General features: G+C 44.2%; 1 protein-coding gene across 1 annotated transcript in view; it reads right to left on the reverse strand.

Moving 5' to 3' along the window:
• Window positions 1–15,031, reverse strand: part of YTHDF2 (YTH N6-methyladenosine RNA binding protein F2) — a 40,358-nt gene that overhangs the window by 18,844 nt on the left and 6,483 nt on the right. Inside the window, exons 2-4 of the mRNA XM_077480992.1 lie at window positions 8,664–8,688; window positions 4,925–5,004; window positions 1,215–2,528 (exon numbers count right to left, since the gene is read on the reverse strand). Of these exons, the coding sequence (XP_077337118.1) occupies window positions 1,215–2,528; window positions 4,925–5,004; window positions 8,664–8,688 (1,419 nt within the window). The remainder of the gene's footprint in view (window positions 1–1,214; window positions 2,529–4,924; window positions 5,005–8,663; window positions 8,689–15,031) is intronic.

Below are 15,031 nucleotides of genomic sequence, written 5' to 3' on the forward strand. Positions count from 1 at the left end.
CCGCATTTTGACAGAAGTTCACACCTTCAGTCATGTAAGAACAAAACATAAATGAAGCCTTCCTGACACCAAGGATGGGATTAAAATTACTAGAATAGGGCGATTCCACAATTTACTCCTGCCATCTGCCTTTCCAAGGCAACAGAATCAAAAGTGTTGGTGGCACCTGCTTGGATCTAGATGCTGCAGTGTTTTCCAGGCTCTCATTAAGACCAAAGTGGTAAGGCCAAGCTACGAAACATCTTCGTCATCACAGAACAAATCCAGCTGAATGATTAAAAGCAGCATGGGTTTTTTTTTTTTTTTTTTTCGCTATAGGTGGATGAAGCATCAGACTGATGTTGCATCTGTCCCCCCCCCCCCCCTTTCACTGAGCCACCGAACACCGCTGATGGCTCGATTCTCTCACCTCCCCGAGCGGAGAGTTGCTGTCAGCCACTCGCTGAGATGCAGAGGCCACCATCAGTAAAAGCAGCTGGAGGATCCAGCCTCGACTGATCCTGGCGACATCAGCAGAAAGCAAACTTCAGGACTGCTCTCTGCTGAAAATGAGTCACAGGAGTGCAAAACGAATTGCACTCCTGTGACCCTTAGGAGAAGCCCAGACTGGACTTCTCCTTTAACTGCAACTAGATATGCTGTAGACCCTAACACAGAAAAATACATTTTTAATTTGTTAACTTTATTCCTATTGCAAGGGGGCAAAGCGCATAGTGGTAGTAGTAGTCGATCCAGTGATGTGCACAAGAGCTTTGGCCTGTCCGCGTCTTTTCCTCATTGGCTGAGACATCAGCAGTAGCCACTGGCTCCTGCCAATCAGAACCAGTAAACCAACAAGGAAGCGGGGGGACAGGGCCCAGCCGTGCTGTGTGTGAATGGACACACATAAGCAGATCAAGAGCACCTGCTTGGGGAACCCTATAACAAGCCGCTTGCTATGGGGGCACTAGGTAGGGGCCTAGAGTGTCAGCTAGGACCCAAGAGGAGGATTGGGACTGCACAGAGCAGACATAAGTATAACATGCTTGTTATTCATTAAAAAAATAAAAACCCCCACCGCAAACCTTCGATATTTTAAGTACAATCCTAAATTCTCCCACTCCTAAAGATTATGCAAATTTACATTTCTCCTATAAGCAAGCTAATTTACATGAAAATTCTAACTAATCTCAAGCACAGAAAGGTCAAAAACTAAAAGTTTGAAGGAGGAGTACCTTTTTGATACTGTCTTCCTCCTCTTGCCTCTTCTCATAATGCGAAAAGTCATCAAATATGGAAGTGGTATGTTTGTAGCTAGCTATGATTCGGAGAACTTGGCGAGCCTTTTCCAAAGGAACCTCTTGAGTGTCTCGAGAGTTGGTAACAGGCTTATTTTCATTGTTCTCTAATCTGATGTGGCGTAACTGCCCATTGGGAACATCTTTAACAAAGACCCAACGTACATCAAAACGTCCCTTCCATTTGTCCTGAGACCATACACCTGCGCAGGTATTATAGTCTACAGCAGATTTCATTTCTGCCACACCACAGAAGTGACCACTACCATTAACACTGAAAAGCAAGTACACTGGACCTTTTCCATTAAGAGAACGATAAGCTGCATCCAGGCGTTTATTCCCGTGCTCAGTGGAGCACCACACATTGTATTTGATGGATCTGTGTATGTCATCTTCTGAGTAACTTTTAACAATAAACACACGTCCAAATTTTGGGTTGCAGTCAAAATCCTTAGGGTTATAGTTATTGAGTGAACGCAGTTTCTCCAAAACAGGATGAGGGTCCGATGAAATATGTGAAGCCTGAGTTTGCTCTGCACCTCGATTGCGTGGTGCTGACCAACGTGCAGGAGCATGTGAAGATGGAGTCACTGTAGGCTGTTGTGCCACTGGAGGTGATGGTGGTTGGCAGCTATTGGAGGGTGCTTTGTTTTCCCAAGTTCCAATCTCCATGTTGTGCTTCACTGGTGGAGGAAGAGCCTTTCCAATATTCTGTTTGGCAGGTTTACTGGCAATGTCCGCCCAAGATGCCTGCTTTGGTGGAGCGATGGTTGCAGGTGGAAGGTTTACACTTGTTTTGATACCATTTCCTTCGCCCAGTTTTAATGCCCCCATGCTCTGCTCTAGACTGCCAACTGCTTTGCCACCACCAAAACTGGTCTGTTCATCCAAAACCGCTCCTCCCAAAGTGCTTGGAGCATATGCATAGCTACCACCATAACCAGAACTAGGAGCAGATGCACCAGGAGAGCTTCCTCCACTACCCCAGGCTGAAAAGTCCATGCTACTAGGAAAAAAGTTAAATCCAGGTTGTCCCAAAAAAGGGGCACTGCTCAGAGGTCCAAACATGGCATCTGGTAAAAAGTGGGGCTCACCGCTGCCCAACTGTCCATAGGAGGCAAGAAAAGGCATGGTTGGTGGCGGGTCCCCTCCAGTAGACCATGCAGCATCATTCAGAGAGTAGGAGAAACCAATGGCTGGTCCATAATAACTAGGAAGGTACGAGTCTGACAAGGCAGTGTAGCCATTATTCTACAACAAAAAAAGAACAAAAAATTAAGTAATAAACATCAACCATAAAAAAAAAAAGTAATGTAATCATATAGAAATGCATAGTGCCAACTGACACCCACAGTTACTCAATGTGAATGTCCAATTAAGTTGCATGTGCCAACAGATTTAATAGCGGAGCTAAATAGAGTACTTCTACAACCCCCAATTCCAAAATGGAATGCTGTGTAAGATCCACGTAAACAGAATGCTATGGATTTACAAATCTCAAACCCATATTTTATTCACAACAGAAAATGAAAAACATATCAAATATTTAAACAGATAAAAATGTACCATTTGAAGAAAGATTTTTGAAATTGATGGACACAGGTCTCAAAAAAAATAAATACATTTTAAAGAATCAGAAGAAATCTGTACACTAGGGACACAGTCAAAAAGACAATATTGGATGCCTTTATACTTTAGGCCATCAGGTGGCACTGCATAAAAAAAAAAAGCCATGATTCTTAGCAGTTTGCCGTGCCATCCAAAAATTCAAGGAAAGCGATCATGCAAAAAAAAAAAAAAAAAAAAGCACCATCTGAACATGATCCTGTAATACCACCATTCTCTCTGGGCCAAAGCTCATTTACATGGTCTGTTGCAAAGTTTAAAACTGATATGTGGTCAGACTAATTGAAATTTGACATTTTCTGGCAAACATGGTCACTACATCCTCCAGAGTAAAGAGGAGAGAGACGTTCTGGCTCATCAGCGCTCAGTTCAAAAGCCTGCATCTCTGATGGTATGGGGGTACATTAGTGCACACAGAATGGGCGGCATACACATCTGGAAAGGCACCAATTCTCAAACGTATATGGAGGTTTTAGAAAGCAGCATATACTGCCATGCAGATGTCTTTTTCAGGGAAAGCTTTTACATATTTCAGCAGGACAATGCTAATCCATATACTGCATCTATGACGGCATGACTTTACAGTAGAAGAGTCCAGGTGCTTAACCAACATGCCTGCAGTTCAGACCTTTCACCAATGAAAAATATTTGGTGCATCTTAATAGCAAAGACAACCCAGGACTGTTGAGAAGTTAGAATCATATCAGGCAAGAATAGACCATTCTTCTCTCAAAACTCCAGCAACTGGTCTCAGTTGCCAGACATTTACAGAGTGCTGTTAGAAGAGGGGATGCTACACCGTGGAAAACATGGCCGTTTAAACTTTGAGATGTGTTGCTGCCATCAACTTCAAAATTACCTTATTTTTTTTCCTTAAAAATTTAAATTCTCAGTTTAAACATTTTCTATTGTGAATAAAATATGGGATTTATGATATTTGCACATTATTGCATTCTGTTTTATGTAGATTTTACACAGCATCTCAACGTTTTGGTAATTGGCGCAGTAAGTGTATCTCTCCCTCAGTTTTAAGTACATTAGCCACATCTTTCCCTGATAGCGCTCACTTTTTCCATAATTTCTTTGGAGTATAAAACAATTGTTTATACCCTTTTAAAAACATCCTAATACCATCTAGTATGCCAAACATTGTCAGTAAGCAAAGCCTAGGACAGAAACATTCAGAGCCCTTTCACATCAGGACGTTTTGCCACCAGCTTCTTTGGAGCGGTGTTTACAGCTCCTCCACCGCTGCTCCCCATTGAAATCAATGGGGCAAGCGCTGTAATACCGCCGGCAAAACGCAGCTATTGCGGCATATTGCCAGCGGTTTTAACCCTTTCTCGGCCGCTAGCAGGGGGTAAAACCCTCCCGCTAGAGGCCGAAATGCGCCGTAAATCTGCCGGTAAAACGCCGCTAAAAATAGCGGCATTTTACTGCCCACGCTATGGGCTGTGTGGTGTGAAAGGGGTCTCACGGTCCATAAATTTACTGAGGGAAATATGAAGGCTGACTTTTTTGCATATTGTGGCAGAACGGTCAGCAGTGGTAGCCTTTAAACCCAGTACAAAAATTACATGACTGGCATCTGCATGACACCAGCTAACACCAGATTTTGCACTCTTAGTAAATCCACTCCTATATCTCTTGATCATGTACAGGTGGCAAACTGGCTCTTTGGTAGCTGATCTACAGTGCAACACTTAACACTGCAAAATTTAAATCAGGGCGCAAAAAAAAAAAAAAAAAAAAAAAAATCATAGTATAAATAGAAATAAAGATATCATTTGCAAATCCAAATCCAATCCTGCTTCCAACAATGAAAGCTATCTCAGGTTGTACAGTATGAAAATATGACTTGAGTTCTGCCCTACAGCTGGAACAGATGAAAGCATGCATCTTTCTAGTCGTAATGGAGCAACAAGTGCACTTTTATAAAATCAGACCAGTAGAAAATGTACAAGTGTAAGAAAGTAAAAGTAGATACAGTTATGACAAAAAAAATAAAAAATAAAGATTACCTGTCGTTCTTGTGTATGTAGATATGGTTCAAATTCATCATCATTAACTCCATCTTTCTGATGAACATTTCCATTTTGAACTGAAAACACATACAGCAATTACTTAAGGAACATAATGCATATACCTCTACAAAGGCTTCCTAGATTTTTATTTTTTATAACAAACACCTCAAAACTCAAGAGGAAGCTTTGGAGCAAAGTAAAGCCACCCAGTGCTAATTTGTAGCTTACACAGGACTGAAAGCCCTCTTCCCACTGACATGTAACACTTAGCCAATCACATTATCTCCATACCCAGAAGCACTGGAGATTTTAGTTCCATGTGCTGCTAGGACAGTGATGGCGAACCTTGGCACTCCAGATGTTTTGGAACTACATTTCCCATGATGCTCATGCACTCTGCAGTGTAGTGGAGCATCATGGGAAATATAGTTCCAAAACATCTGGGGTGCCAAGGTTCGCCATCACTGTGCTAAGATCATCAGGAAATTGCCTTTATGCAGAAGAGGGGGTGTGCATAAGTTGACTTTGAGTTCCAAAACTTAACCTACTTCATCCATCTCCACCGGTATTTTGCATTATATGTACAGTCTAAACTTATGACGAACATGCTTTTATCAAAATTATGACTATCTACAATATGTTCAGTTCACACAACCTCCTGTGACTGCAAATTGAAATAACTAAAATAAGACTATATAGTTGGCTTTTCATTAAACCCAAGTGTGTTTTTTTTTTTTTTTATAAACTAAATATTTACCAACAAAGAAATGAAAAAAGGCAATGACTTTTAGAGCCGGTTCACACAGGGGCGACACGACTTCCAGGACGACTTTGTGAGGCAACTTGGAGACGACTTGAACACGACTTAGACAGACCTGGGGCGACTTACAACACGACTAAGTCGCCCCAGGCCAGAGAATGAGCTCTGAAGGGGAACTCCACGCTGAAATAAAAAAAGCCATGGGCTCCCCCTCCGAGAGCATACCAGGCCCTTAGGTCTGGTATGCATTCTAAGGGCAACCCCCCCTACGCCGAAAAAAAACTGCGTGAGGGTACCCCCCAGATCCTTATCCGAGCACGCTACCCAGCCGGCCAGGAAAGGTGGTGGGGGCGAGCGAGCGACCCCCCCCCCTCCTGAGCCGTACCAGGCTGTGTGCCCTCAACATAGGGGGTGCCTTGGGGAAGGGGGGGCGCACGGCCCCCCCACCCCAAAGCACCTTGTCCCCATGTTGATGAGGACAAGGGCCTCTTCCCAACAACCCTGGCTGTTGGTTGTCGGGGTCTGCGGGCGGGGGGGGGGGGGGGGGGGGCGGCTTATCGGAATCCAGGAGCCCCCTTTAATAAGGGGGCCCCAGATCCCGGCCCCCCCACCCTATGTGAATGAGTATGGGGCACAATGTACCCCTACCCATTCACCTGTGGGGGGGGGGGGGGAAAAAAAAAAAAAAAAAAAAAAAAAAAAAAAAAAAAAAATCGCTCGCTTGTCCCCACCCCCTTTCCTGGCCGGCCGGGTAGCGTGCTCGGATAAGGCTCTGGTAAGGATCTGGGGGGAACCCCCAGGCCGTTTTTTCGCCGTAGGGGGTTCCCCTTAGAATCCATACCAGACCTAAAGGGCCTGGTATGCTCTCGGTGGGGGAACCCACGCCAAATTTTTTTTTAATAAATTTGGCATGGAGTTCCCTCTTGAGAGCTGATAATTCTGTGAGAGTCACCTCTGTATAGACGGAGATCCGACTTGTAGGCGACCGCAATTGAAATCAACGGGTACCAGTCGCCTACTAGTCGGATTGAAGTAGTGCAGGAACCTTTTTTGAAGTCGGAGCGACTTCAGTAGTGTGCATTAAGACGGCTCTCACTTACATTGATTTTTACGTTTGACCTGAGGCGACTAGGGGCGACCTGAAGTCGCATCTGAGTCGCCCCTGTGTGAACCGGCTCTTAGGGTCCCTTTACACTGCTCTGTAGTAAAATCTGGTGTGTTTTTCAATTGCCTGCACCTGTGAAAAATGTCTCAAACGCACCAAAAATGCAAAACGCAGTGCATTTTTACCACGTTTTACATTTCAGTGGGAAGCTGCATTTTTTGGTGCAATTTGAAAAACCACACCAAGGACTTTTCAAGACGCACCACACCCAAAGCACAGTGATGTGAAAAGTCCCATAGGATATAAAGGGAACGATTGAACAATTGCAAAGTGAATGTGAAAGTTGCAGGGACAAAACAAAATGTCCTCTCATTAGCAAGGCAAAACTCAAGCCCTGAGACCTTTAACCCCTTGTTAGGACAGAATGTAAAAACAACAAGTCCCCCTACCATACACATAAAATAGGTCAGGGAGACATTCTTACAGTGTTGGGCAAGGTAGTATAAAAAAAAAAAAAAAAAAAAAAAAAAAAAAAAAGAAGTCCTTTCCTCCTCAGATCCCCCTACATTCCCTCTTCACTCCCCGATTCTCCATGTCTAAGCTGGTGAATCAGGGAGGGTGAATTCTGACTGATTGCCAGTGAAGCGCTGAGATCGCAGCTTCATAAAATGGCCGTTAATGAGGAGTCAATGGCCCAGTCAATGAGGAGCCTTCATGTACAGAGATAATCAGCGGAAGAACATGTTCAAACACTTCTCCCCCAAATATCTGTTTCATAAACTGTTCATGGACTTAGCGGCGATCCTGTGGATCACTGCTTCATAAAAAACGGACACCCAAGTCCAGTGCCTGGGAGTGAACAATGAAAGCCCTATGAAAGATCCAGCCAAAGCTAACAAATGGCTTAGGATTTTCCTTATGTGACCAGGCCAATCACCAAAACACCATCACATGGGGAAAGTCAATTGCTTCACCATACCCAAAAGGGCATTTTCTTCACATCAGCAGCTGAACGGAGCAAAAGGGGAGAAAAGGAAAGATGAGTACATGCTGCTAGGGAGGTGAGCATTAAGGCTGGATTCAAATCTATGCATGTTGCTTTTGAGCGTTTTTGCAGTGCTTTTTTGCGGTGCTTGCCACGTTTTTGGACACGCGTTTTACCGCATTTTGCGTTTTTTTTTTTTACACTGTGGTTGCTCAGAAACCAGATATACAGTGAAAAAAAAATAAAAAACAAAAAACGCGGTAAACGCGCTTTTGATGCAGGTCCATTGACTTCTATTACATGCAAAACGCTGCATTTTGCGTGAAAAAAAGTCCCCGACCCTTTCCAAAAACGCAGAGGCACAAAAATGCATTGATGTGAACATGTTCCATAGGAACCCATGTTAAAACATTTCCTTGCATTTCTGCAAAATGCATCAAAAAACGCACTAGGGTGAATCAAGCCTAAAGCAAACATGTTTATTGCTTTGCATGAGCACAAGTTACTCTTAAGCCCCATACACACTATCAGATTTTCTGCTGATTTTGGTCTTCAGATCTACCAAAACCCATGTAGTGAAAGGGCCTGCCTGATTGCATACACACTGAAACTCCTAAGGTTTGACCTCATATTATATGGTTTTGGTAAATCTGAAGGAGGGGGGGGGGGGGGAATAAATAAATAAATAAAAATCAGCAGAAAATCTGATAGTGTGTATGGGGCTTTAGATGCCTGTTCTAGTTGGAGGTCATCTGCTACTCTAATGCTTCCTACATCACTGTTGCTAAAAGCAAAATTCCTTGCCATTTTAAAGACTGAATTTCAAAGCTTGTTTCCCCCTCAGGCATCAAATGCCTACGAAATACATTGTTTGCATGTTACTCACCTTTGCTTCCTTGCCCTTTGGGTCTCTGCAAAAACAAAAAAGGAAGTACAGTCAGAACTCAACAGTAAGATAACTAAAGAGAGCACATAAACAGATGACCCAAAAGATAAGAAAATAAATGGGGCACACAGATCAATGACGACATGCACAATCTAAAAGTAATCTGTTGTGACTTTCACAATATGACTTGTATCCACAAGTTGGAGGATTGGTAACTTATCGACATGATTAAGTAGCTTGCAGCTGTTAGAACTCAAGCTGATCTAAAAGTGGATGTAAACCCACCACTCACCCAGTATAAAACTAATGTCACAGTATTAATGTATATAGACATGCAAGCCTCCTGCGTGTATCCCTACCTTGCAAGTGTCATCCCCTTCAGCAATAGGAGCCCTGCAAAGAATAGAATCTGTGGGTGGGTCTCTTTTCTGGAGCTCAGTGGGTGGAGTCGTGATGTCACAAGACTCCCATCTACCTCTACACACTCCTATTCCTGAGTTTTGAGCAACATCCAGTCAAAACTCAGGAAAGACACCACATGACTTCAGTATGCCCAATAATGCTGAGGTGTGCCACATGTTGGTGGATCATTAGCTGGCATTGGATGCCGATGCTTACAGCAGACCTTCAGACCCTACAGTGAGTGTAATAAATTATATATAATTTTTTTTTTTTTCACACTGCATACCGATGTAGCTCACAGCAGCGGTCCTGTGCATCCTGGTTCACTGTTTCTGGTCCAATTTGAGTCCAAATTTTGGACTTACTTCTGACCTGAAATGGACCAAAAGAGGCACAACACAAGGCTCCTGTGCAAATTCGCACTGGAGTCGCATCGGAGATATATGAACCAGCTCCATAGAGAGCCAATCACAATCTATTGCGAATTAGATGCAGGGATTTAGCATCCAATTCACAATAGTGTGAACCCAGCCTCAAGGTTTTTACTTTCGTGCATTCAAATACTAACCTGAGCCCCATCTCCATCCAGAAATGTACACAAAAGCAGGGGCTCTCCCGGGTCCCACCTGCCTCATTGGCTGAGAGCCTACTCGGTGCCCCCATAGCAAGCTGTTTACTATGGTGGCACTTGGCAGAAGAGAGGTGCCAAGAATGTTGGCATGGGACCCGAGAAGAGGAGGTTTGCGGCTGTTCTGTGCAAAACTACTGCACAGAGCAGGCAAGCATGACAGGTTTTTTTTTTTTTCAAAAACATCTGCCTTTAATAAAAAGAAACCAAAAAACAAAGCACATTTTGCAGGTAAAGAAAAAATCATGCATTTATTTTTTTTTCTCAGGAATCTGCAGAGCATTGTACCCACGATCAGTGAACGTCAGGCTCCTGTGGATACTTGCTATAGCTCTCTTTGAAAGCTATCAGAAGTGTCAATGAAGTACAAGGGCACTCACCAGCATCCTTGCAGATTGATAAGAATCACAAGCAGTCTGCTGCAGTGGCAGATGGTACTTTAGTTCATTCAGATTACCGTGACTGAATGACATGGCAGTGGAGGCAGAGCCCTGCACAGTCGCTCTGCATTTTGAAATCTGACAGCAGGTGCAGGGAGATGCTCCCCCTACCGGTTGTCACTTGGGATTAGGGGGTGTTGGGGGATTTGGGGACTGGTGCTGGAATCCTAAAATATGGGTGTAACATGCTCCAAAAGATAAGCTTAGCCTTTAAACCTGACAAAAAAAAAAAACACTACTTTATAGCCCAGGAACCTGCCATCCAAGCTCGTTTGATCTGCAGTTACCATTGTGCTTGCACATGTGCTCAGTCATGGCACCAGTCAATTGATTGCTTGGCAGTTCGGTTGAGAGCACAAGCATGCCTTGAATGTAACTGTTTGTGAAGCAGTTAAATCAAGGATTTATTTCTGCTTTAAGAGAAGATGGCGGTGTGGGACTGGGTGTGCTGCAGCACAGCAGCGTGGATTACATCAGGAAAATGTTAAATGTTAATCTTTAAATAAAAACTGTCATGTCGTCACAAGACATAGGGGTTTATTTACTAAAGGCAAATCCACTTTACACCGCAAGTGCAATCACTGTAGATCTGAGGGGGATATGCAGGGGGGGGGGGGGGGGAGCATTTTTGCTTGAATATGATTGGATGATAAAATCAGTAGGGTTTCCTTAATTTCAGATCTTCTCCTCAGATCTACTGCAACTGCACTTCCAAGTGTACTTGTAGTGCAAAGCAGATTTGCCTTTAGTAAATCAACCCCAAAGTAACAGTGTCTTCATGTAGGCTGCAACCCCAATCATGCAAACTTGCCAAGCTACACTCCCTTGCAGCTTCCCTGCTCAGTGTCAACTGACATTGAATGACATTATGGCAATCCCCACGCAAGTGTTTGTGCTTGATGACTTGGCCCAAGCACTGCACATAGGTGAAGTCATGCTCCCCTATACCCAGAAGAAATGCTTTATTAGTAATATCTCCAGCGATGCAGAGGTGGCGAGGGAACGCGACTGCGTAATTATACAATGTCTGGGGTGAGTGGGCTATGCGCTCACAGTCACTTCTCCCAAAATGGGCCAAGCGGCTAGGGCCTCAAAGATGATAACTGGATGACTGTCTACCAAGGCAAGATTTACATTAGCACTGCTGTGCGGTGCATGCAGCACCACGCAATACATAAATGGGGGACATGCTGTATTATGGTGTCAATGAAACACAGAACATTGTTTTCCAAGTGCCCCATTGGTGACCTTCACATAACCAGTGCAGAAAAATGCGCATCAGACAGTGTGATTGAGCAGTAAACCATCATAATTTGCCACTGCAGGCAGTCTGGAAGTTTCCCATTCTGACCCTTCCCACTCACCAATCTGGTGGATTTTCTCATTCAATACTTTTATTAGTTTTCATAGAAACAAGTATAACAGCAGAATCGCCCACACAGGTCAATGCAAAATTGTACAAGAACTAAAAAACGTTTTAGAAAAGAACGAACGCAGTCAAACTTAACAAGTTCAATATACAGAGACTGACATCAAGAATTATAAGGCACATCCAATGACAGATAGATGGTTTTAAAGACTTTTTTACATTTCTTCAATTACTCCCTGGTTTCTTGCCTAGATAAATTATGTCATACATCCTAGGACTATTCAGGAGGGCTTTTCATAGCTAACACCACCCTCATGTCTGAGCTAAGGGCAGACAAATTCCAGGAAGCAAATACTACATGAATCATCTTGCCCTTATTCAAGATGACCACAGCCAGAAATGCAAGGGGGTTGTTTTTCAAAGTGATTTCTCAGCAAAATAAAGCATGGAGACATGGATGGGTGGGTGAGCTTGCTTTTAAAATGAAAAACGAATTCAAATAGCATTTTTGAGTTGTGGTGCTTAGATGCAGTGTAGGTCCTCTTTAAGAAATAGACACTCAACAGAGAAAAAAGAGGGAAGAAAGGGAGAGATAGGAGGGGGGGGGGGGGGGACACAAGAAGGGGGCTAGATAGCCAGAAGTTCATGCCCCACAGACTCAGCACCAACCAGGGAGGTAAACTAAAAAGGGAAGGACAGACTGGATGCATTTGCTGAGGGGAAAACTGGTTCCCATATTTTAAGGAATTTTAGCTGGGTGGTGTTGTGGCTACTGGACACCTTTTCATTAATCAGTGTTCATGCTTTAATTTTCTGGATACAAAATGGAAGGCTTCCTCCAGACCTTGGCTATTGCCTGCTTAGCAGCCAGAAAAAGGTACACCAATTTCTGTTGGCAAGGAAAAAAAGGCAAGAGATGGAGCAATGAAGTAAAGCCAGTTTACAAAAAAAAAAAAAAAAACCCTTTAGGAATTATTAGGTGTAACTGTTTAAAGCAGACCAAAGGTTCTGGACCAAAACACCATCAATTTTGGGCAGGACCACCACATATGGAAGACAACACAGCGTTGTCCACATCCTCTGAATCAAATCACTGATTCAGATTCACGAGCTTTACAGGCAAGGAACCCACTACTACTACTAAAGAGAACCTTTTAAGCCAATTTCAGAGTAGTCATGTTAAAGGAGCATTTTGACCAGGCTGTCCTCCAATCCTCTAGGTCTGTCAGGGTCACAAGGTCCCATTCTCAGTGACTCACATAGAGCATTGATAAGTGTAGCTTATATGATGGAGAAAAGTCTGGAGGAACCAGGGGAGTGTAGGCAGACATGTCCAAAGTATTTTTTCTGAAAGAAAAGTCAGATCATGTTGGGTACACCCAAGTCCCCTTGCAGCCTGTAGGAATAAAAAGGAGTAGAGCGAGGGATCCTGGCATGTTTGTAAATAAAAGAGGATCCGGCACTGAAGATAGAGATCAGAAGGTGGAACTTTAACCACTTGCCTCCCACCATATAACAAAATGTCGGCAAAGTGGTTGTGTCCAATCACGGCTGATCACGCTGTAAACATGAAATGCTGTTGATCGGCTTTTCCTCACTCACATCTGATAGACGCGAGTAGAGGAGAGCCGCTCAGCTGCTCTGAAGGGGGGGAGGGGTATGTGCTGATTGTTTATAAGCGCAGACACTAGCACCCCCCCCCCCTCGGATACCCACTCAAGACCACCAGGATGCTGCCAGGACCACCAGGAAATGCCAATCAGTGCCAATAAAAAATTCCTGCCAGTGCCACCAGTGAAATCGATCAGTGCAGCCTTTCAGTGCCCATCGGTGAAGGAGAAAACTGATTTACAAAATTTTATAAATTTTTTTTGCTAAAACGGGAAAAAAAAAAAAAAAAAGCAGGAGGCGATCAAATACCACCAAAAGAAAGATCTATTGGTGGGAACAAAAAGGCAGGAAGGTGCCAAAGTGCCCTGTACTGAAGTAGTTAGCAGTATGGATTTTTTCCCCCCCATAATCATACTTACCCAGGTGAATGCAGCATCAGTCCAATGCTGCATCCACCTAGGCAAGTACCTACAGGCTGCAAGGGGACTTGGGGGTACCCAACATGCTCTGACTTGTTTCAGAAAAATTCATGTCTGCCTACACTCCCCTGGGTCCCCCAGACTTTTCTCCAACATATAAGCTACTCATCAACACTCTGCTATGTGAGTCACTGAGAACGACACCTTGTGACCCTGACAGACCTAGAGGATTGGAGGACAGCCTGTTCAGAATGCTCCATCTGTCCCCCGCTGCCTCTTCACTGAGAGCCGAGCCATCAAACACCGCCAATGGCTGTTCTCTCGGCTCCCCAAGCAGAGAGATGCTGCCTGTCAATCAGCTGCTCTGCTCCTCCACGCTCACTGGAGAGCTGAGTTGTGGAGGGGCAACAAGCAGCCGTCCTAGTGGCACGCTGAGACAGCCATCAGTCCAGGCACCTGGCAGAATGGGACTTCCAGTCGGGATGACGCGGTACCCGTACTGAAATTGGCAACGAAAATGGGTCACAGGAGTGCAAAAAATTACACTCCTGTAACCCATAGGAGAAACCCAGCCAAAGAGCTCAGGCTGAACTTCTCCTTTAAAGGGGTTGTAAACCCTTGTGGTTTTTCACCTTAATGCATTCTATGAAAAACCTTCTCATGCTGCAGCCACTCAGACACCCACCCCCGTTTCACTTAACTAAGCCCTGCCTCTTTCACCCTGGGGACGAGCACACCAGTTATGGCTAGTGTCCCGATTGTATAGATTGATAGCAGCGCAGCCACTAGCTCCCACTGCTGTCAAACAATGCAGGCTCCGGGGGCGGGTCCTGCTTTCTGTCTCTATAGACGCAGAAGCAGAACAGGTCCACACGGGTGTCCCGAAGGAGAGAGTTTCTCTAATGGGGCGCTCCAGAGGAGGATCGGGGCCACTCTATGCAAAACCAACTGCATAGTGGAGGCAAGTATGACAGGTTTGTAAACAAAATTTAAAAAATAAAACACACGGATTTAAGTAACCCTTTAAGGCCCAATTCACACCCAAGCGATTTTCAGCTTGAAGCTTATAGCTCCAAGAGCTCAACAAGCCGAATCTCATTAATTTCAATGGCCCTTGTTCAGATCTGAGCATTCTGTCAATTTAAGTAAACTGCGTGTCGTTCAAAAAAAAAAACACATGAGCTTTTTGGCAGATTACAAGCGTTTTTGGCCCATAGACTTCAATAGAAAGGCCTGACTTGAGTCTTTTGGTGTGCATATTCTGCTCAAACAGCAGCTCTCCACCCGTATTTTCTCCTCATAGTGCTTTTTATTGGCTAAACAAAAATCCTGAAGATGTAAAACTCTTGGAAAAAGCTGCAAAAACCATTTAACCGCTTGCTGACTGTACATAAACACAGCGGCTCTCCTGCACAGCACTTCTGGGTCACACAATGCTGCAAGCCCACTTCCACTGCGATAAGACACGATGGGAGCTGATAAGCGGGCTTGATGTCTGC

Source organism: Lithobates pipiens, unplaced genomic scaffold (assembly GCF_037356315.1).
Source record: "Lithobates pipiens isolate NorthernLeopardFrog02 unplaced genomic scaffold, aLitPip1_a1.2 Scaffold_16, whole genome shotgun sequence".
NCBI classification, from domain to species: domain Eukaryota; kingdom Metazoa; phylum Chordata; class Amphibia; order Anura; family Ranidae; genus Lithobates; species Lithobates pipiens.